The 24,423-nt window shown below is 45.7% G+C and overlaps 1 protein-coding gene across 1 annotated transcript in view; it reads right to left on the bottom strand.

Moving 5' to 3' along the window:
- Nucleotides 1–24,423, bottom strand: part of LOC109879218 (MAM domain-containing glycosylphosphatidylinositol anchor protein 2) — a 425,402-nt gene that overhangs the window by 155,035 nt on the left and 245,944 nt on the right. The window contains exon 10 of the mRNA XM_031800190.1: nt 12,777–13,046. Coding sequence (XP_031656050.1) covers nt 12,777–13,046 — 270 coding nt within the window. The remainder of the gene's footprint in view (nt 1–12,776; nt 13,047–24,423) is intronic.

The following is a 24,423-nucleotide window of genomic DNA, read 5'->3' on the forward strand; positions in this document are numbered from 1 at the left end:
GTGGTTGATGTCCTTGATGATCTTTTTGGCCTTCCTGCTGTAGGTGTCATGAAGGGCAGATAGTTTGCCCCCGGTGATCCGTTGTTCAGACCGCATCACCCTCTGGAGAGCCTTGCAGTTGAGGGCGGTGCAGTTGCCGTACCAGGCTGGGATACAGCCCGAATGGATGCTCAAGATTTTGCATCTGTAAAAGTTTGTCAGGGTTTTGGGTGACAAGCCAAATTTCTTCAGCCTCCTGAGGTTGAAGAGGCACTATTGCGTCTTCATCTCAACACTTTCTGTGTGAGTGGACCATTTCAGTTTGTCTGTGATGTGTACACCGAGGAACTTAAAACTTTCCACCTTCTCCACTGCTGTCCCTTCGATGCTGTTTCCTGAAGTCCACGATCATCTCCTTTGTTATGTTGATGTTGAGAGGTTGTTTTCTTGACACCTCACTCCGAGTACCCTCACCTCCTCCCTGTAGGCTGTCTTGTCGTTGTTGGTAATCAAGCCCACTACTATTATGTTGTCTGCAAACTTGATGATTGAGTTGGAGGCGTGCATAGCCATGCAGTCATGGGTGAACAGGGAGTACAGGAGGGGGCTGAGCACACACCTTTGTCTGGCACCATTGTTGAGGGTCAGCAAAGTGTAGATGTTTCCTACCTTCACCACCTGGGGGCGGCCCGTCAGAAAGTCCAGGACCCAATTGCACAGGGCGGGGTTGAGACCCAGGGCCTCCAGCTTGATGATGAGCTAGGAGGGTACTATGGTGTTGAATGCTGAGCTGTAGTCAATGAACAGCATTCTTACGTAGGTATTCCTTTTGTCCAGATGGGATAGGGCAGTGTGCAGTCTGATGGCGATTGTGTAGTCTGTGGACCTGTTGCGGCAGTATGTAAACCGAAGTGGGTCTAGGCTGACTGGTAAGGTGGAGGTGATATGATCCTTGACTAGTCTCTCAAAGCACTTCATGATGACATAAGTGAGTGCTACAGGGGTGGTAGTCATTTAGTTCAGTTATCTTTGCCTTCTTGGGTACAGGAACAATGGTAGCCATCTTGAAGCATGTGGGGACAACAGGATAGGGATAGGGAGCGATTGAATATGTCCGTAAACACACCAGCCAGCTGGTCTGCGCATGCTCTAAGGACGCGGCTAGGGATGCCGTCTGGGCCAGCAGCCTTGCGAGGGGTAACACTTTTAAATGTTTTACTCACGTCAGCCACAGAGAAGGAGAGGGGGGTGGGGTGCAGTCCTTGTTAGCGGGCCGCAATGGTGGCACTTTATTATCCTCAAAGCGTGCAAATAAGGTGTTTAGTTTGTCTGTAAGCGTGACGTCGGTGTCCGTGACGTGGCAGGATTTATTTTTGTAGTCTGTGATTTCCTATAGACCCTACCACATTTTGCTTGTTTGATTGCCTTACGGAGGGAATAGCTACACTGTTTATATTCAGACATATTTCCAGACCTCTTTACATGGTTAACTGCGGTGGATCACGCTTTCAGTTTTGTGCAAATGCCGCCATCCATCCACGGTTTCTTGCTAGGGTAGGTTTTAATAGTCATAGTGAGTACAACATCTCCAATGCACTTCTTTATAAACGCACTCACTGAGTCAGCGTATCGAACAATGTCGTTCTCTGAGGCTGACTGGAACATATTCCAGTCCGCGTGATCAAAACCATCTTGAAGCGTGGCTTCTGATTGGTCGGACCAGCGTTGAATGGTTCTCATCACTGGTACATCCTGTTTGAGTTTCTGCCTATAAGACGGAAGGAGCAAGAAGGCGTCGTGGTCGGATTTGCCAAAGGGAGGGCTGGGAAGGGCTTTGTATGCATCGTGGAAGTTAGAGTAGCAGTGGTCGAGGGTATTGCGCATTATGTGTAACCCAAACTCCAATCAATATGCTGGAAGAATTTAGGTAGACCTGTTCTCAAATTTGCTTTGTCTCCAGTTTGCAATAGCCCAGTGAAGTTCCTTGATGGCCGTCTTGGTGTCTGCTTGAGGGGGAATGTACACAGCTGTGACTATAACTGACAATACTTCTCTTGGTAGGTAAAATGGCCGGCACTTGATTGTAAGGAATTCTAGATCGGGTGAGCAGAAGGACTTGAGTTCCTGTATGTTGTTATGATTACACCATGAGTCGGTAATCATAAAGCATACACCCCCACCCTTTCTTTTCCCAGAGAGGTGTTTTTCTCTGTCGGCGCGGAGGCCGAACCGATTCCGACAACATATCCCGAGAGAGCCATGTCTCCATGAAACAGAGAATGTTACAATCTCTGATGTCTCTCAGGAAAGCAACCCATGCTCGAATTTTGTCTACCATGTTGTCAAGAGACTGGACATTGTCTAGTAGTATACTCGGGAGCGGTGTGCGATGTGCACGTCTATGGAGCCTGGCCAGGTCGCCGCTTCGTCTGCCCCTTCTGCGGTGTGGTTGTTTTGGATGGCCTACCGGAATTAGCTCCAATGTCCTGGGTGGTGGTCCGAACAAAGGATCCGCTTCGGGAAAGTCGTATTCCTGGTCGTAATGTTGGTAAGTTGACGTTGCTCTTATATCCAATAGTTCTTCCCGGCTGTATGTAATAAATCTTAAGACTTCCTGGGGTAACAATCTAAGAAATAATACAGAAAAAAACGAAATACTGCATAGTTTCCTAAGAACCCAAAGCGAGGCGACCATCTCTGTCGGCGTCATGCTGTCCAGCAGTGATATGCTAGTCTGTCTATACCTTCCTCCCATTAACATAGATGTAGGATGTGGATCCTTATGAACACAACGCTGATCCAGTCACAAGTCGTATAGCAGCTAGACGTATGCTACTGACCATGACAAATTAATAATCATTTGTATTTATGAGTAAAACAAACTGGAATAAAATATGTTAATATACATTGAAACCAAAACAAAACTAAATTATGTGTAACCCAAACTCCATCAATGAATCAAAAAACAAAAGCGTTTTGGAGTGAAATATCCAAGTGTTTGAAATGGTGGTAACAAATACACAATGACAGATTTGTTTTCCAGTGGCTTAACTGTACCCTAGACTCAGTTTGGAGAGTGGTTCAAAGAACACAGTTGTTCAAAGAAACACATACAAATCTGTTTCCCCTCATGAGGATCAAACTCTGCTTCCCAAACATCACAGTGCCTTTGTCCAACAAATTTGTCTAGACATAGAACATGACAATGTTCCAGTCTGGATTCTGAATGCCAAGGGAAATGTGTTCTATAGAGGAGGGATGTATTATTCATATTAACTGAGCTACAGTTACAATTTTACTATTGTTGTAATAACAGTTGGCTGGGTTAGGATTAAAGACATATTTCACTTAAAGCGGCAATCAGCAGTTGGAATAAGAATAAAGCGTCTCCCCCTGTTACGGTAAGACCTTGAGGGATGGGGCTGAAGAAATGTACCTATTCTCTAATTTGTAGACGTATGTATTCAAGGACTGACCATCCATGATATCAAAAATATAGTCACCATGATTTGAGGCTATATAGTGTTTGTTTACATTTAGTTTGACAAAAAAGCTTATATTTTGGGTTCTGATGGGGTTCGACATTTCTAAGTTACAGTATATTGCTCAAGAATCATTGGGTTCATATCATTCATTTCAAAGTCCCAAAATGTATGTAACGACTCCAGATTGCCCCAGTAAATGTCACAATTTCTTACATATGGTAATGACACTATGCTGCGTATACAGATACTTATCGGGCTTTTTATCAAAAAGGATTGCACGTCACGTGACTATATATAACCTGTACATTATGCCCCTGTCCTTATAGAGGAGTCTGGGCTGACAGACTCCTCTACAACAGATAGATGACACTATTCTTAAGCTCCCTGTTGGTTTCTAAAGCACATCATGTCAGTCATCATTGGCTATCCATCACTGTCACACTGCTAGTCTGAGCAGGGAGAATATGCTCTGCGTTTCCAGGTACACAGTGTACAGGTGCAGACTACTAGAGTATATGATATATGATGTGATGAAAAAGAAGAACACGACACGCCGTTCGTACGCTTCTAGAATTTGAATGGAGAAACAGTTTGACTGCGGTGGTGTAAATCTCTGGGGGGCATCTGAACAGTGAGTGCAGGTATTCTCTTCTCTCGTAAATATTTACAATATGCTCTGAGCGCTAATCCTACAGAACTGTTCTAATCTATATTGATTTAAGAAAGAACTCTTTATTATACGCACAGGGAGTGCAGGCATTTGTTTCCACCCAATACTAACAAGCCTGATTTAACTGATCATTAAACCTTTAACTAACAGAATCAGATGTGTTAGTGTTGGGCTGTAACAAAATCCTTCACACCTTTTCCAGGACCGAAGGACCCCAGGATCAGGGTTGAAGAACACTATCCTATCCTGCCAATAAGGCTCAGTGGTGCAGATGAAACCCTTTGATGTTGAGGATAATTTCTGTCTGTAGTTTTTCCCCTTTTGTGGGGAGAAACTCTGGGTGGCCCTATGCCCTAATGAATTCATTTCAATTGACTGATATGAACTGTAACTGTAGAATTGTTGCATGAGGAATGTATGCCACACTGAGATGAAGGGGCTGAAGGGATCATCCTGCCCTGTGGTGCCAGGTTCCTGCCAGAGCTCAGTGGTGCAGATTAAACCCTCTGAAGACGCTGCCTGCCACTCTGCTCTGGCAGGATTGAAGGGCCATCTCATCTCACTAAAGTCACTGCTACCACAGATGTCCCCCGCAGCCTGGCACACACATAATTCTCACACACACACACACACACACACACCCCCCTGGCATGGCCTGGCTCCTGACCAGCAGTGTGATAAAGTGTGTGTGTGTTTGCCCCTGAGCATGGCCTGCTGTCCGGCTTTGGAGTGTGTGTGCCCCCTGGCATGAAGGCTGAGACCCTGGGTTTAATCGACCCATCCTGGCTTTCAGCCAATGGCTTTGACTGATATATTTTCACTGAACACAGACCTGATCGTCTCTCTGCTCCCTCCCTCCCTCCCTCCCTCCCTCCCTCCCTCCCTCCCTCCCTCCCTCCCTCCCTCCCTCCCTCCCTCCCTCCCTCCCTCCCTCCCTCCCTCCCTCCCTCCCTCCCTCCCTCCCTCCCTCCCTCCCTCCCTCCCTCCATCTATCTATCACAGCCCCATCTCTCTCTGTGTCTCTCTCTCTCTCTCTGGGGAGAACAAGTATTTGATACACTGCCGATTTTGCAGGTTTTCCTACTTACGAAGCATGTAGAGGTCGGTAATTTTTTATCATAGGTACACTTCAACTGTGAGAGACAGAATCTAACAAAAATCCAGAAAAACACATTGTATGATTTTTAAGTAATTAATTAGCATTTTATTGCATGGCATAAGTATTTGATCACCTACCAACCAGTAAGACTTCCGGCTCTCACAGACCTGTTAGTTTTTCTTTAAGAATCCCTCCTGTTCTCCACTCATTTACCTGTATTAAATGCACCTTTTTGAACTCGTTACCTGAATAAAAGACACCTGTCCACACACTCAATCAAACAGACTCCAACCTCTCCACAATAGCCAAGACCAGAGAGCTGTGTAAGGACATCAGGGCTAAATTGTAGACCTGCACAAGGCTGGGATGGGATACAGGACAATGGGCAAGCATCTTGGTGAGAAGGCAACAACTTGGCGCAAATATTAGAAAATGGAAGAAGTTCAAGATGACGGTCAATCACTCTCGGCCTGGGGCTCCATGCAAGATCTCACCTCGTGGGGCATCAATGATCATGAGGAAGGTGAGGGATCAGCCCAGAACTACACGGCAGGACCTGGTCAATGGCCTGAAGAGAGCTGGGACCACAGTCTCAAAGAAAAACATTAGTAACACACTACGCCATCATGGATTAAAATCCTGCAGCGCACGCAAGGTCCCCCCTGCTCAAGCCAGCGCATGTCCAGGCCCGTCTGAAGTTTGCCGATGGCCATCTGGATGATCCAGAGGAGGAGTGGGCGAAGGTCATGTGGTCTGATGAGACAAAAATAGAGTTTTTTGGTCTAAACTCCACTCGCCGTGTTTGGAGGAAGAAGAAGGATGAGTACAACCCCAAGAACACCATACCAACCGTGAAGCAAGGAGGTGGAAACATCATTCTTTGGGGATGCTTTTCTACAAACGGGACAGGACGACTGCACCGTATTGAGGGGAGGATGGATGGGGCCATGTATCGCGAGATCTCCTTCCCTCAGTAAGAGCATTGAAGATGGGTCGTGGCTGGGTCTTCCAGCATGACAACGACCCGAAACACACAGCCAGGGCAACTAAGGAGTGGCTCCGTAAGAAGCATCTCAAGGTCCTGGAGTGGCCTAGCCAGTCTCCAGACCTGCATCCAATAGAAAATCTTTGGAGGGAGCTGAAAGTCCGTATTGCCCAGCGACAGCCCCGAAACCTGAAGGATCTGTAGAAGGTCTGTATGGAGGAGTGGGCCAAAATCCCTGCTGCAGTGTATGCAAACCTGGTGAAGAACTAAGGGAAACATATGATCTCTGTAATTGCAAACAAAGGTTTCTGTACCAAATATTAAGGTCTGCTTTTCTGATGTATCAAATTCTTATAAATGAGAGCCACACAATCTAGGAGCTCAGATGCAAAAATGTAATACCAACGCTTCGACAGCCAAGCTGTCTTCATCAGGGTATTAGACAGCTTGGCTGTCGAAACGTTGGTATTACATTTTTGCACCTGAGCTCCTAGAGTGTGCGGCTCTCTTTTATTTTGAAGTTTCTACTCCGCTAGCCAGCACCTCGCCTAAATAGGTGTGCGTTTCTTTTTCTTCTGTATCAAATACTTATATCATGCAATAAAATGCTAATTAATTACTTAAAGTTCATACAATGTGATTTTCTGGATTTTTGTTTGAGATTCCGTCTCTCACAGTTGAAGTGTACCTATAATAAAAATTACAGACCTCTACATGCTTTGTAAGTAGGAAAACCTGCAAAATCGGCAATGTATCAAATACTTGTTCTCCCCACTGTATATATCTATAGCCCTCCCTCATTCTCTCCTCTATCACACTCTCTCTGCAGTTTGTTGCTGTAGTTTGGTAGGCATAGCATTGCCACAGAGTCTACCATATCAGACAGAGCTTAAAAGTAACACTGCAGAAATTCCTCCACATTGAGTGATTAACATCCATTGAAGCTTTGTTGTTCACAGCATACTATACCCATTCTCATTTTCTCCACAAACTGCTACCTCTTTCCTCAGCCATCATACATATTGTTATACGGGCCTGCATGCCAAAATGTAAGGATCCACATGAGTGCGTCTATGCCAGGGAATTAAGGCTGATCTTAGAGCAACAAACAACACAGAACCGAAACAAACTTAGTTTGAGGCAAATTGGTAAATCTTTGGATTATCTTCCCATGTGATTACTTTCTCCTCGACTGGTCTACTTGAGATCTAATACACTGATCCAGAGACTTGGCATTCAGACTGTTATGTCTGACTTGTCTTAAACAGGTCAGCTACTTAACACACTGTCTAACAGTAAACCCCAGCCGGTGGCGAGTCTGAGCAACATGCTATTAATCAGGACATTATGACATTATGTCTGGCCATAGCTGCAGACACGGACAGGGATCGGACTAGCCCCAGATGGTGGTGGGGATTAGGTGAGGCAGGATACATTGGAAGAGCTCATGTTTTAGGATGGGAGGAGGAGGGGGTAGTTATGAAAGGGAGTATGGGATGGCACAGGATACATTTCTTTACCATTCGGCCATCAGATTTGCCAACAATGCTCCTTATACTCACTGCACTCTATACTCCTCTGTAAACTGGTCATCTCTTAATACCTGTCGCAAAACCCACTGGTTGATTCTCATTTATAAAATCCTCTTAGGCCTCACTTCCCCCTATCGGAGATATCTACTGCACACTCCTCCACATACAACACCCGCTCTGCCAGTCACATTCTATTAAAGCACACACATCCCTGGGTCGCTCCTCTTTTCAGTTCGCTGCTGCTAGCGACTGGAACGAGCTGCAACAAACACTGGGAAGTTTAATCTCAATCTCTTCATTCAAAGACTCAATCATGGACACTCTTACTGACAGTTGTGTCTGCTTTGTATGATGTATTGTTGTCTCTACCTTCTTCTTGACCTTTGTGCTGTTGACTTTGCCCAATAATGTTTGTACCATGTTTTGTGCTGCAACCATGGTGTTATGTTGTGTTGCTACCATGTTGTTGTTATGTTGTGTTGCTACCATGTTGTTGTTATGTTGTGTTGCTACCATGTTGTTGTTATGTTGCTACCATGTTGTTGTTATGTTGTGTTGCTACCATGTTGTTGTTATGTTGTGTTGCTACCATGTTGTTGTTATGTTGTGTTGCTACCATGCTGTGTTATCATGTGTTGCTGCCTTGCTATGTTGTTGTCTTAGGTCTCTCTTTATGTAGCGTTGTGGTGTCTCTCTTGTTGTGATGTGTGTTTTGTCCCATATTTGTATTTCATTTACTTATATTTTTAATCCCAGCCTCCGTCCCTGCAGGAGGCCTTTTGGTAGGCTGTCATTGTAAATAAGAATTTGTTCTTAATTGACTTTAAAGGTAAAAAGGTAAAGACTTGCGGTAAAGACTTAAAGGTAAAGACTTAAAGGTAAAGACTTGCGGTAAAGACTTAAAGGTAAAGACTTAAAGGTAAAGACTTGCGGTAAAGACTTAAAGGTAAAGACTTAAAGGTAAAGACTTGCGGTAAAGACTTAAAGGTAAAGACTTAAAGGTAAAGACTTAAAGGTAAAGACTTAAAGGTAAAGACTTAAAGGTAAAGACTTGCGGTAAAGACTTAAAGGTAAAGACTTAAAGGTAAAAAATAATAAAAAGACTTGCCTAGTTAAATAAAGGTTCAATAAAACATATCTAACTAATGGAGCTGCCTTGGCAGCAGCCACATCCAGATGGTAGGAATATTGAGCACTGGGATGGAGGGAGGGCTGGAAGGAGAGAGGGATGGAAGAATGAAGGGAGAGAGGGATGGAGGGAGGGCTGGAAGGAGAGAGGGATGGAAGGAGAGAGGGATGGAAGAATGAAGGGAGAGAGGGATGGAGGGAGGGCTGGAAGGAGAGAGGGATGGAAGGAGAGAGGGATGGAAGAATGAAGGGAGAGAGGGATGGAGGGAGGGCTGGAAGGAGAGAGGGATGGAAGGAGAGAGGGATGGAAGAATGAAGGGAGAGAGGGATGGATGGAGGGCTGGAAGGAGAGAGGGATGGAAGGAGAGAGGGATGGAAGAATGAAGGGAGAGAGGGATGGAGGGAGGGCTGGAAGGAGAGAGGGATGGAAGAATGAAGGGAGAGAGGGATGGATGGAGGGCTGGAAGGAGAGAGGGATGGAAGGAGAGAGGGATGGAAGAATGAAGGGAGAGAGGGATGGAGGGAGGGCTGGAAGGAGAGAGGGATGGAAGAATGGAGGGAGAGAGGGATGGAGGGAGGGCTGGAAGGAGAGAGGGATGGAAGAATGGAGGGAGAGAGGGATGGAGGGAGGGCTGGAAGGAGAGAGGGATGGAAGAATGAAGGGAGAGAGGGATGGAGGGAGGGAGAGAGAGGGATGGAGGGAGGGATGGAGGGAGGGAGAGAGGGAGGGAGGGCTGGAAGGAGAGAGGGATGGAAGAATGAAGGGAGAGAGGGATGGAGGGAGGGCTGGAAGGAGAGAGGGATGGAAGAATGAAGGAGAGAGGGATGGAGGGAGGGAGGGAGAGAGAGGGATGGAGGGAGGGATGGAGGGAGGGAGAGAGAGGGATGGAGGGAGGGAGAGAGAGGGATGGAGGGAGGGCTGGAAGGAGAGAGGGATGGAAAGAATGGAGGGAGAGAGGGATGGAGGGAGGGAGAGAGAGGGATGGAGGAGGGATGGAGGGAGGGAGAGAGAGGGATGGAGGGAGGAGAGAGGGATGGAGGGAGGGCTGGAAGGAGAGAGGATGGAAGAATGGAGGGAGAGAGGGATGGAGGGAGGGCTGGAAGGAGAGAGGGATGGAAGAATGAAGGGAGAGAGGATGGAGGGAGGGCTGGAAGGAGAGAGGATGGAAGAATGAAGGGAGAGAGGATGGAGGGGGGCTGGAAGGAGAGAGGGATGGAAGAATGGAGGGAGAGAGGGGATGGAGGGAGGGCTGGAAGGAGAGAGGGATGGAAGAATGAAGGAGAGAGGGATGGAGGGAGGGCTGGAAGGAGAGAGGGATGGAAGAATGGAGGAGAGGGATGGAGGGAGGGCTGAAGGAGAGAGGGATGGAAGAATGAAGGGAGAGAGGGATGGAGGGAGGGCTGGAAGGAGAGAGGGATGGAAGAATGAAGGGAGAGAGGGATGGAGGGAGGGCTGGAAGGAGAGAGGGATGGAAGAATGGAGGGAGAGAGGGATGGAGGGAGGGCTGGAAGGAGAGAGGGATGGAAGAATGAAGGAGAGAGGGATGGAGGGAGGGCTGGAAGGAGAGAGGGATGGAAGAATGGAGGGAGAGAGGATGAGGAGGCTGGAAGGAGAGAGGGATGGAAGAATGGAAGGGAGAGAGGGATGGAGGAGGGCTGGAAGGAGAGAGGGATGAAGAATGAAGGAGAGAGGGATGGAGGGGGAGGAGAGAGGGATGGAGGGAGGGATGGAGGGAGGGAGAGAGAGGGATGGAGGAGGGAGAGAAGAGGGATGGAGGAGGGCTGGAAGGAGAGAGGGATGGAAGAATGGAGGGAGAGAGGGATGGAGGGAGGAGAGAGAGGGATGGAGGGAGGGAGAGAGAGGGATGGAGGGAGGGCTGGAAGGAGAGAGGGATGGAAGAATGGAGGGAGAGAGGGATGGAGGGAGGGCTGGAAGGAGAGAGGGATGGAAGAATGAAGGGAGAGAGGGATGGAGGGAGGGAGAGAGAGGGCTGGAAGGAGAGAGGGCTGGAAGAATGGAGGGAGAGAGGGATGGATGGAGAGAGGGATGGAAGAATGAAGGGAGAGAGGGATGGAGGGAGGGCTGGAAGGAGAGAGGGATGGAAGAATGAAGGGAGAGAGGGATGGGAGGGAGGGAGAGAGAGGGATGGAAGGAGAGAGGGATGGAAGAATGAAGGGAGAGAGGGATGGAGGGAGGGCTGGAAGGTGAGAGGGATGGAGGGAGGGAGAGAGAGGGATGGATGGAGGGAGGGCTGGAAGGAGAGGGATGGAAGAATGGAGGGAGGGATGGAAGAATGGAGGGAGAGAGGGATGGAAGAACGGAGGGAGAGAGAGGGAGGGAGGGTTGGAGGGATGGATAGAGTGAGGAGGAGAGATAGAGGGAACGACCTGGGGATGTATAGATGGATCAAGGGAAGGAGGGATGAAGGGAGGGATGGATGGATAGAGAGGATGGATGGAGGGAGGGAGGGCTAGAGAAAAGGATGGGTGATGGATGGTAGGAATCTGTGAGAACTGGAATGGAGAGAAGGCTGTATAGATGATAGGGGGAGGGATGGAAGTAGAGAACAATGGAAGGAAGGAGGTGAGTGATAGCACGCGAGCCCCGCTGAGAAAAACAAACGTCCGGAGGTGATTATCTCCTCTCCGCCCCCACTCTACCTGGTCTTCAGGGGCTGGGCTGATATATGACACAAAGACCACTGACACTACCAAACAGAGGGAGGCAGAGAGAGAGAGAGAGACGCAGGACCCAGGCGAAGGTTTCCATCTCCCAGACCTCCCATTAGGAATGGAGAGGTTCGGGACTGAAGAGTATTTGTCACTTTGATCCTCAGCCACTTAAGCAACTGTCCCCTGGCACTGTCTATTTCACTCTCTCTCGTTTTCTCAATCTGTCTTTCTCTCTCCCTCCCTCTCTCTCCATCGCACTCTTTCTCTCTCTCTCTTTCTCTCTCTCTCTCTGCCACTCCAAACTAATCTGTCCCTGTCATAAAACACAAGCGCTGTGTGTGAGTGATGACACGGCCACTGACTGCTCCTCCTGCTATTTTTAGGTGCTACACAACGAACACTGCAGCATGGCAATCTGACAATAAATAGCCAGGGGAATAACCATGCATTACCCAACAGATCTGTGTCCTGTCTGAAGGATCGGGTCCTTCCCGTAGAGTTCGAGCTGTCATTAGTAATCTAGAGGCCTTACGTCCCAAATTGCTCCCTATCCCCTATTTAGTTCCTTTTTTTTTTACCAGGACCCATAGAAGTGCACTTCATAGGGAATAGGATGCCAATTGGGACACACCCTAGGGGATGTGTAAAGGTAGGCGTTATGACTGACATTGATCTTATAGCAGACGTCTCTCGCATTCAAATTGGCAATCTGTATTATGCCCTGTCTCGCCCCCTCCTTCTCAATCAATTACCTCACGACACACATACTGTAGCTACCTAGCCGTCTGACAGGCAAGTTTCAATTTGCTGCAGACATCATTCACATCATTCAGCCATCAAGAATACATCACTGGGAAGTTTAATTACCGTGATGGGGATGGGAAAATCTCACCCTGCTTCAGAACTCTGTTACAGAGAGGACACACAGCAGATGGGGACACAAAATGGCTGCTCTGCTGCTTGTCAATCCAAGTGGGTGGGTTTAATTAACACATTGTGAGGGTGAAGATGATGTGAGTTATACCTCATAAAATGTGAAGTGCTTTGAGACCTAGAGAAAGAGCCAATATAAATTCTGTTCAGTATAATTAGCATTCTTATACTGGACAAGTAAAGCCAGAATACAGCGCTATAAACGACATCGAGTGATTTCAGCAACTGGGAACAGAAAGTATCAAATCAAAATGTATTTTAAGGCATTTTAAAAACATCAAGTGTTCCTTACCTGTTACCAAGAAGGTGCAGCGCCCGGCACCGGCCTCATTGATGATATCACAGGTGTACTCCCCCCAGCCCTCGCGGTTGAGGCTTTTGACGGTGTACTCCGTCTCATCGCTCTGGTCGAAGTGTCCAGCGTGTAGCAGGCGGTTCCCCAGCCGCCACTCGTAGCGCAGCACCCGGGAGGGGTGGGCACGCAGGACCCGGCAGTTCATGGCCACCGGCCGGCCAAGGCCCTGACGCATCTCCAACGAAACAGGCTCCACCGTTGGAGGGTCTGGGCGGGGAGGGGGGGAGGAATCAGTTAGACTAGGATAGAGTTAAGGTGACCCAGGAAGAAGCAGAGTCTCACAGAAAGAACAAGAGGGAGCGAAACAGAGCGAGATAAAGAGCGAGGTATTCTTATTAAAAAATATTTCACTGTGGGAGGGTCTTTGACAGGTTAAGGAGAAACACCGGGGTTGGAAGGTGCAGGACCATCTCTCATTTTATCGTCAAGACTCTTTGGGAGGGACACAGAGAGATGGATAAGAAGCGGACACACTGGAGAAGCAGGGAGAAAACAACTCAGAGTTAGAACAGCGAACTGGAAGAGCCATAGAGAGGGGATGAAGTATCTAGTGTCATTTGCTCAGCTCACTGTGGGATGCTATAGGAAGGAGATTGCTTAGAGGAAAGCTATTTCTTCACAAAGGAGTGCTCTACTCTAGTACTCTAAAGCACATTTCCAGACCCAATGATGGAGGGTCTGTGAGGGATAGTGGTAGAGAGAGAGAGAGAGAGAGAGAGAGAGAGAGAGAGAGAGAGAGAGAGAGAGAGAGAGAGAGAGAGAGAGAGAGAGAGAGAGAGAGAGAGAGAGAGAGAGAGAGAGAAAAAAGGTAAAAGCGTGGACTGTGTTTTATTTCAGTTGAAAGCACAGTTCATGTCAACTAATGAGATTTTGTAGTTGACACAATTAGGGTATCAAAAAACACTTAGTAAACCAGCTGACGATAATTATAATACAGGAGAGTCGAAGGATGAGAGACCAAGAATCAACAAATGACAAAAGACTGATGAAATGAATACACATCGGAGGGGAATCAAACCAATGTTTAAAACAAAATCAGTCATGCTCTGAATCTGGTGACAGAGATCCAGGATGACAAACTGTGTCCCTTTCACCAGACTTCTTCATGGGAATAATTCACCCAGACACGTCCATGCAAGGTCAGGGCCTGACTCAGCCCATATGGCCCTGTAGGTATAATCATCAGGAAAGGTGTGTGTGGGAGGGAGGTGTGTGTGTATTTATGTGTGTGTATGTGTGTGTGTGAGAGAGAGAGAGAGAGAGAGAGAGAGAGAGAGAGAGAGAGAGAGAGAGAGAGAGAGAGAGAGAGAGAGAGAGAGAGAGAGAGAGAGAGAGAGAGAGAGAGAGAGAGTGTGTTTGTGCATGTAAAGACATTAATTTGTGTGGGAGGTGTTGTTAGCAATCATGAGTGAGGTTATAACTAACTATCTCTCCTAAGGATGCTCTCACTTGACAATCTTCACACTCTCTATACAGATGTTTGACAGGTGTCACAGTGGGGGTTTAAAACAACACCAACACAGAGAGAGAGAGAGGAGAGAAGAAGATAATTACATACAAGAGGCTTAATAGGCCAGAATCAGCATATGCCTCAGTGTGTGTGTGTAGCATGTGCACTGGGCCAGAGTTAAGAGGAAGGGAGAGCTGAAACAGCAACATGACCAAAGAAGATGCTAATCCAAAAGGCCATTTTATTTGCTTGCCCCAAAGTCCTGGGCCCAGATTCACAAAACACTTCTTACGCAAAACTTAAGAAGCTTCTTGAGAAAAAAAAAGAAGTTCATAAGATAGTTCATAAGTGCAATTCCTTAAAAATATCTTAAGATTTAATGATCTTTGCTTAACTGTCGTAACAATGGCGTCTTAAATCGTAACAATGGCGCCGGAGAAGAAGGCCCCAACCAAATGTGTTCTTTTGTTTGTTTATTTGAATTGTTTGTAACTTATTTTTAAAATTGATTTTGTACATCATGTTGCCGCCACCGTCCCTTATGACCAAAAATAACTTCTGGACATCAGGACTGCAGTTACTCAACATGGACTGGCAGAATCCTTCTTTTCCTTTAACGAGTCTGACGAGCCCAACGAGAATGATATACTGCTTCTCGAGAACAGGCCCAGATCCCTGTGATTTGCGTGAAGAGGAGGCGGAGAAAAAGGGGCCAGAGGGCGGGCTGCCTTCTGAGAATTCGTTGGCGATCGAATAAACCCCCACTTCCTTCCATTCAGTCTTTGGAGAATAAAATCGATGACCTAGCGGGAAGATTAAACTACCAACGAGTCATTCAAAACTGTAATATCTTATGCTTCACAGAGTCGTGGCTGAACGACGACACAATCAACATACAGCTGGCTGATAATCCGCTGTACCGGCAGGATCGAACAGCTGCATCTGGTGAGACAAGGGTCGGCGGACTTTATATTTTTGTAAATAAAATCTAGTGCACGATATCTAAGGAAGTCTCGAGTTATTGCTCGCCTGAGGTAGAGTATCTCATGATAAGCTGTAGACCACACTATCTACCTAGAAAGTTTTCATCTGTATTTTTCGTAGCTGTTTACATAACACAACAGACTGAGACTGGCACTAAGACAGCATTGAATGAGCTGTATTCTGTATTCTTTGCCATAAGCAAACAAGAAAACGCTTACCCACAGGCGGCTCACCAAGTAGCCGGGGACTTTAATACACGGAAACTTAAATTCGTTGTACCAAATTTCTATCATCATGTTAAATGTGCAACCAGAGGGGAAAAAACTGTGGAACACCTTTACTCCACACACAGAGATGCATACAAAGCTCTCACTCGCCCTCCATTTGGCAAATCTGACCATAATTCTATCCTCCAGATTCCTGCTTACAAGAAAAAATGAACGCAGGAAGCACCAGTGACTAGATCAATAAAAAAGTGGTCAGAAAAGCAGATGCTAAGCTACAGGACTGTTTTGCTAGCACAGACTGGAATATGTTCCGGGATTCCTCCGATGACTTCGCCCCATAGTGACCGTACGTACATACCCCAACCAGAAGCCATGGATTACAGGCAACAGCCACACTGAGCTAAAGCCTAGATCTGCTTCTATCAAGGAGCAGGACTCTAACCCGGGAGCTTATAAGAAATCCTGCTATGCCCTCCAACAAACCGTCAAACAGGCAAAGCAACAATACGGGACTAAGATCGAATCGTACTACACCGGCTCTGACGCTGGACAGATGTGTCAGGGCTTGCAAACCATTACAGACTACAAAGGGAAGAACAGCCACGAGCTGCCCAGTGACATGAGCTACCAGAAAAGTTAAAACCTGTTAAGGCTATGCACAATACTGCCCCCTTTGGAGGAATTGCGTGCCCATAGTAAACAGAAAAAAAATCTGTCCAAAATCAATAATAATAATTATTGAATAGAAAACACTCTAAAGCTTCTACAACCGTTCGAATTATGTCTGTATGTAAAGCAGAACTCACAGGGCAGCCATTCTCCAAAACTATCTCTCTCATCAGGAAAGTTGGGCCAACTTTGACGTCATCGCCCCCACCCTTCCCAACCAGCTACGGATCTGGGAACAGTTTCTATGTCTTCGGCGAGATGTCTTCTTTCAACAGGCGTTTCATTCACCCTTTGGCGGGCAAAAACCTTGGTGTCACGTGAAAATACATGCACTCTCATGCGCGCGTTGCGCCTGGAGTGGACTTTGTTCCAGGAATCACTACACGATGCCAGTTTGTCTGTTCGAGTTGAGAATTGTTTTGCACGTTTAGAACATCCTAAAGCTTGATTCTGCACTTAGTTTGACCAGTTTAGTCGACATATAATATGTAATTTTGAAGTTTTGATGCGCAACCCCTCGAATTTTGGCTGCATTTCAGACGGAATTTGTCGCGTTTGATAACACAAAGACACAGACTTGAAAACCAAACGCAGTTTTTGGTAAGTATGACTCCATCCACGACTTATGATCGAAGACCATCAAAGGTAAGGGAATATTTATGTGGTAATTTTGTGTTTCTGTTGACTCCAACATAGTGGAGAAATATTGCTAATATCTGAGCGCCGTCTCAGATTATTGAAAAATGAACGATTTCTGTAAAGTTAAAAAGAAATGTGACAAAGCGATTGCATTAAGAAGGAGTGTATCTTTCTAACTGTATGTATAACATGTATATTTATTTATGTATATTTAAGTTTATGATGTGTATTGCTGTTATCTGGCGGAGTTATCATAATTTCTCCGGACATTTTTGTAGCATTTTTTGAACATGGCATCAATGTAAACAGAGATTTATGGATATAAATGGCATATTATTGAAAAAAACATAAATGTACTGTGTAACATGTCCTATTACTGTCATCTGATGAAGATTGTCAAAAGGTTAGTGAATTATTTTTCTTTTAATCCTGCGTTTGTGATTGCATCTTTTGTTCAACAAAATGGCTATTTAAATTAGCTGCATTTTTGGTGGTGGTTTGACATAAATATGTGCTATGTTTTCGCCATAAAACATTTTAGAAATCTGACTTGCTGGCTAGATGAACAAGGTGTTTATCTTTCATTTGAGCTATTGGTTACTTGTTAATGTGTGGAGGTTAAATATTTCTAAGAATATTTTTGCATTCTGTGCGCCACTGTTTCAGTTGAGCGGGGGGGGGTGGTACCCCCAGGGGGACGTGGTAGCGTAACTACTTCTATGATCGCTTCGAGTCAAATAACACTGAAACATGCATGAGCGCATTAGTTGTTCCGGAAGACTGTGTGATCACTCTCTCTGCAGCCGATGTAAGTAAGACCTTTAAACAGGTCAACATTCACAAGGCCACAGGGCCAGACGGATTACCGGGAACGTGTACTGTGAGCATGCACTGACTAACTGGCAAGTGTCTTCACTGACATTTTCAACCTCTCCCTGTCCGAGTCTGTAATACCAACATGTTTTAAGCAGACCACCATAGTGCCTGTGCCCAAGAACACTAAGGTAACCTGCCTAAATGACTACAGATCCGTGGCACTCACGTCTGTAGCCATGAAATGCTTTGAAAGGCTGACAACACCATTATCCCAGAAACCCTAGACCCACTCCAATTTGCGTACCGCTCCAACAGATCCACAGATGATGCAATCTCTAATGCACTCCAAACTGCCCTTTCCCACATGGACAAAAATAACACCTATGTGAGAATGCTATTCATTGACTACAGCTCAGCGTTCAACACCATAGCACCCTCAAAACTCATCAATAAGCTAAGGACCCTGGGACAAAACACCTCCCTCTGCAACTGGATCCTGGACTTCCTGATGGGCCACCGGCCAGGTGATAAGGGTAGGTAACAACACATCCGCCACGCTGATCGTCAACACAGGGGCCCCTCAGTGGTGTGTGCTCAGTCCCCTCCTGTACTCCCTGTTCACTCATGACTGTATGGTCAGGCACGACTCCATCACCATCATTAAGTTTGCCGATGACACAACATTGAATCTGTATCAGTACCCCCCTGTATTTAGTCCCGCTATGCTTATTTTACTGCTGATCTTTAATTGCTTGCTACTTTTTTTTCTTATTCTTATCCATATTTTTTTTATCCATATTTTTTTTAAACTGCATTGTTGGTTAGGGGCTCGTAAGTAGGTATTGTGTGACTAATGCATGTGACTAATGCAATTTGATTTTAAGTCTATAGTTAAGGGGAAAATAGCAGTTAAGAAGACATTTCTTCTTAAGAAGGTTTTGTGAATCTGGGCCCTGTCCTCAGCCTCTATTCACCAGGGTTTTAATGAATAACTTACTGTATATGAGATATTATACAAATCACCAGGATGAGTTAGACTCGCTTCCTGCTAAGTATGAATGTGAACAGAATAATAAATGAACAGAAAAATAAATAAAAAATCATGTTTTGTAATTTGTATGTTTTGTAATGTAAAAGAGTTGAGCAGAATCTGTAGTCTGGTGTTACACGTGTGTGTGTGTGTGTGTGTGTGTGTGTGTGTTCGTGTGTGTTATCTGTTCTCTCTGAGAGGCAGCTAATAATCTCAGCTCAAATAAAAACAGCAAACCGCTCCTCCCTCAAACGAAGTAGGCGTGTGCTTTTCCAAAACACGGAACAACTAACACAGTCTTAAAGGATTGAGTCTGGACCGGATCTCCACTTATTACATTCAAATTGTAGTCTTGTGTACAATGGCTGCAAATCAGGTCCTATGCTCCACAGCTTCCTGAGTAGCACTACACCAAATTGCGCTAAGTGCTGTTCTATTTCGCTCAGGAAGACAAATGAATAAGAAGCCATGGCAAATAGAATGAAAACAGTAAGGGTTTCTCCATACGTAAGGGAACATCTTTTAAACATGGGCTCTGCGCCCTCATCCCTACAGTAGTTCTCCAGTGGAACAGCTGCATGACGAGGTTGAAGCGGTATAGAGGATCTCTGATAACCCCTGAGTGGGAGCATGCTACTACTACTACTGCTGCCGCTGCTGCTGCAGTTTGTTGTGTGCTGTATGTAGCAGTAAGGGCAGGTGGTGGGGTCGTGAGGGTGCTGGTTTGCTGTAATGTCGCAGGTTTGGTGGAGAGAGTGTGTGTTTGTTTGGTGTGCATGTGTGTGTGTGTATTTGTGTGTGTGTGTGTGTGTATGTTGTGTGTGGACTTCAGGAGTGATCCATCATCAGTGTGTGTGATAGCAATGTGTGTGTGTATGATTACAACAGTAAGGAGCACAGAGGGCCTTTCCCCAGGCTCAGACACACTCAGATCTGGGAAGGAAGGGGACACAGAGCTGCAAAGACAACAGTAGCTTAATTTACCTACTCTACCATAGAGGTGATTCTAAAGGATTGACAGACTTCGTATAGCTGCTGTCTGTGTGTGTGCGTGCGTGCGTGCGTGCGTGTAAGTATCCATGTTGTCAGGGACACTGAATGTCACAGGTTCAGCGAAAAGCTTGTCATTCAGATGTCATTTCCCTCGACTCAGACTTCTGATACATCCATCAGGGAGCCTCATAAATAAAGTAGACACACTGCTGGAGACCATTGTGTGTGTTTGTGTTTGTGTGTGCTTATCCATGTGGTATGGTGTTAGGCAGACTCCATTCCCTTTGTGTGGTCGGGTTCAAGGTTCACCAGTTCTTCCCATGTGGCACAGGCAACAGCCTATTCTTGTCTCTCTCTCACTCTCTTGCTCTTTCTCCTTCCCTTCCTCTCCTTTCTCTGCTTCTCCATCTCCTTGTCTGCTCTCCCCCTCTCTCCCTCTCACTCTGTCCTTCTCTCTTCGTTTCCACCACACCACAGCCACCTTGGTACAGCACAGATTTATAATGTCTATTCCTCACAGTTCCATACCGTACCCTACAGTTCCATACCGTACCATACAGTTCCATACCGTACCATACAGTTCCATACCGTACCATACAGTTCCATACAGTTCCATACAGTTCCATACAGTTCCATACCGTACCATACAGTTCCATACAGTTCCATACAGTTACATACAGTTCCATACATTTACACACCGTACCATACAGTTACATATCGTACCCTACAGTTCCATACCATAGAGTTCCATACAGTTCCATACCATACCATACAGTCCATACCGTACCATACAGTTACATACCATACCATACAGTTCCATACCGTACCATACAGTTACACACCGCACCAAACAGTTCCACACCGTACCATAGAGTTACACACCGTACCATACAGTTCCATACAGTTCCATACCATACAGTCCATACCGTACCATACAGTTACATACCATACCATACAGTTCCATACCGTACCATACAGTTACATACCGTACCAAACATTTCCACACCGTACCATACAGTTACACACCGTACCATACAGTTCCAAACCGTACCATACAGTTACATAACGTACCATGCAGTTACATACCGTACCATACAGTTACATGCCGTACCATACAGTTCCATACAGTTCCATACAGTTACATACAGTTACATACAGTTCCATACCGTTCCATACAGTTCCATACCGTACCACACCGTACAATACAGTTCCATACAGTTCCATACCGTACCATACAGTCCATACCGTACCATACAGTTACATACCATACCATACAGTTCCATACCATACCATACAGTTACATACCGTACCCTACAGGTCCATACGATAGAGTTCCATACAGTTCCATACCATACCATACAGTTCCATACCATACCATACAGTTCCACACCATACCATACATTTACATGCCGTACCATACAGTTCCATAGCATACCGTCCCATACAATTCCACACTGTACCATACAGTTCCACACCGTACCATACAGTTCCATACCATTCCTGACAGTTCCATACAGTTACATTCCTACCATACAGTTACATTCCTACCATATAGTTCCATACACTTCCATACAGTTCCATACCGTACCATACAGTCCATACAGTTCCATACCGTACCATACAGTTCCATACCGTTCCATACCGTTCCATACAGTTCCATACAGTTCCATACCGTACCATACAGTCCATACCATACCATACAGTTACATACCATACCATACAGTTCCATACAGTTCCATACCATACAGTTACATACCGTACCCTACAGTGCCATACCATACCATAGAGTTCCATAGAGTTCCATACAGTTCCATACCATACCATACAGTTCCATACAGTTCCATACCATACAGTTCCATACCGTACCCTACAGTGCCATACCATACCATAGAGTTCCATAGAGTTCCATACAGTTCCATACCATACCATACAGTTCCATACAGTTCCATACCATACCATACAGTGCCTTACCATACCATACCATACCATACAGTTCCATACCATACCATACAGTTCCATACCGTACCATACAGTTACATTCCATACCATACAGTTCCATACCATACCATACAGTTCAATACAGTTCCATACCGAACCATACAGTCCCATACCATACAGTTCCATACCATACCATCCAGTTCCATACAGTTCCATACCATACCATACAGTGCCTTACCATACCATACCATACAGTTCCATACCATACCATACAGTTCCATACCGTACCATACAGTTACATTCCATACCATAGAGTTCCATACCATACCATACAGTTCAATACAGTTCCATACCATACCATACAGTTCCATACCGTACCATACAGTTCCATACCATACCATACAGTTCCATACCATACCATACCGTTCCATACCATACCATACAGTTCCATACCGTACCATACAGTTACATTCCTACCATACAGTTCCATACCGTACCATACAGTTACATTCCTACCATACAGCTCTATACCGTACCATACAGTGCCATACCACACCGTACCATACAGTTCCATACAGTTCCACACCGTACCAAACAGTTCATACCGTACCATACAGTTACATACCGTACCATACAGTTACATACCGTACCAAACAGTTCCACACAATACCATACAGTTCCATACCGTACCAAACAGTTCCACACCGTACCATACAGTTCCATACCGTACCAAACAGTTCCATACCGTACCATACAGTTCAATACCGTACCACACCGTACCATACAGTTCCATACTGTATCATGCCGTCACATACCGTACCATACAGTTCCACACCGTACCATACAGTTCCATACAGTTCCATACCGTTCCATACAGTTCCATACAGTTCCATACCGTACCACACCGCACAATACAGTTCCATACAGTTCCATACAGTTCCACACCGTACCATACAGTCCATACCGTACCCTACAGTTCCATACCATACCATAGAGTTCCATACAGGTCCATACCATACCATACAGTTCCATACAGTTCCATACCATACCATACAGTGCCATACCATACCATACCATACCATACAGTTCCATACCATACCATAGAGTTCCATACCGTACCATACAGTTACATTCCGTACCATACAGTTCCAGTCCGTACCATACAGTTCCAAACCGTACCATACAGTACCATACTGTACCATACAGTTCCATACCGTACCATACAGTTCCATACCGTACCATACAGTACCACACCGTACCATACAGGGCCGTGCCCTACCATACTGTACCATACAGTTCCATAAGGGTTCCATACAGTACCATACCGTACCATACAGTTCCATAAGGGTTCCATACAGTACCATACCGTACCATACAGTTCCATAAGGGTTCCATACAGTACCATGCCGTACCATACAGTTCCATACCGTACCATACAGGCCCATGCCCTACCATACTGTACCATACAGTTCCATACCGTACCATACAGTTCCATAAGGGTTCCATACAGTTCCATACAGACATGTCACATGTTTCTTGCTGCATTGACTTTTGCACAGCCTGCTGGGAAACATACACACACGCAACACACATAAATATAGGCCTTTTATCTAAGGAGAACCATTCTTATTGGTGCAACCTTTGGAAATCCAATGTGTTTTGATATTGAGTTCTGATTCAGAACCTAACAGTCATTAACTAGTCAAACTGATGGAATAATTAATGATGAATTAACTATTCATAATGAGTCTCTATGCGTTGTTGAATAATGCAGAGATCCACTGCTGCTTTGCTTGAACACACCCCTCTTCACTGCTTCTATTAGGGCCAGAGAAAACTAAAACAATGCACTTCCAACAGCAGGATCTGCTGTTGGATCTGCATAATGTTATTTAACTTTTAGATTGTCATAAAGTATACAATTAACGTTAGTCAATGTGGTAGTCGTAGGTATGCATGGTGGGTTTCACCAAATCACCAAACACCACTCGTAAATGACTCCGGTTTACAAGATTCCGGTTTACAACCAACACTTTCACTGGCCTTTGCTGCTGCGGCAACACAGCTGATCAATTCATCATTGTTCTATAAAAACTGTTTTTAACATGTTAGTAAGCATAGTCAGAGAAAAAGTGTACCCCTGCGGGCTGTCGTTCTCGCCTTTGTGGTTGCAGAAAAGAAAATTCATTTAAAACAATAATCGTATAATTCCGTCAATTTCTTGCTCTTTTCTATCCCTTTATCCTCATCTGGGTGTCGTTTGATGTATGTCAGTTAGAGCCGCTGCTATGCTTGGGGCGAGAATCACACAAAAGGCACAAAAGGCAGGCATAACGTGGTGTGGAGGAGACGAACACGACAGACAGCAGAACAGGGACATTGGTAAAATAAGTATGGGACACTGCTCAGGGGCTGAGAGGAGAGGAGAGGAGAGGAGAGGAGAGGAGAGGAGAGGAGAGGAGAGGAGAGGAGAGGAGAGGAGAGGAGAGGAGAGGAGAGGAGAGAGAGAGAGAGAGAGAGAGAGAGAGAGAGAGAGAGAGCAGAGGGGAGAGAGAGAGAGATGGAGGCAGGGAGGGAGAGAGAGAGAGAGAGAGAGAGAGAGAGAGAGAGAGAGAGAGAGAGAGAGAGAGAGAGAGAGAGCAGAGGGGAGAGAGAGAGAGATGGAGGCAGGGAGGGAGAGAGAGAGAGGACTCATTTGTTCTAATCCCGACAGACAACCGCCACAGTCCAGCCAGGATAGATCTCTATCCATCTCTACTCCTTCCTCTCTATCCCTCCCTCTATTCTCTCCTCACAGTCGCAGGGCTTCACATAATAAAGAGTTTTAATAAGAACATT

The sequence above is a fragment of the Oncorhynchus kisutch genome, linkage group LG21, assembly GCF_002021735.2.
Source record: "Oncorhynchus kisutch isolate 150728-3 linkage group LG21, Okis_V2, whole genome shotgun sequence".
Lineage (NCBI taxonomy): Eukaryota > Metazoa > Chordata > Actinopteri > Salmoniformes > Salmonidae > Oncorhynchus > Oncorhynchus kisutch.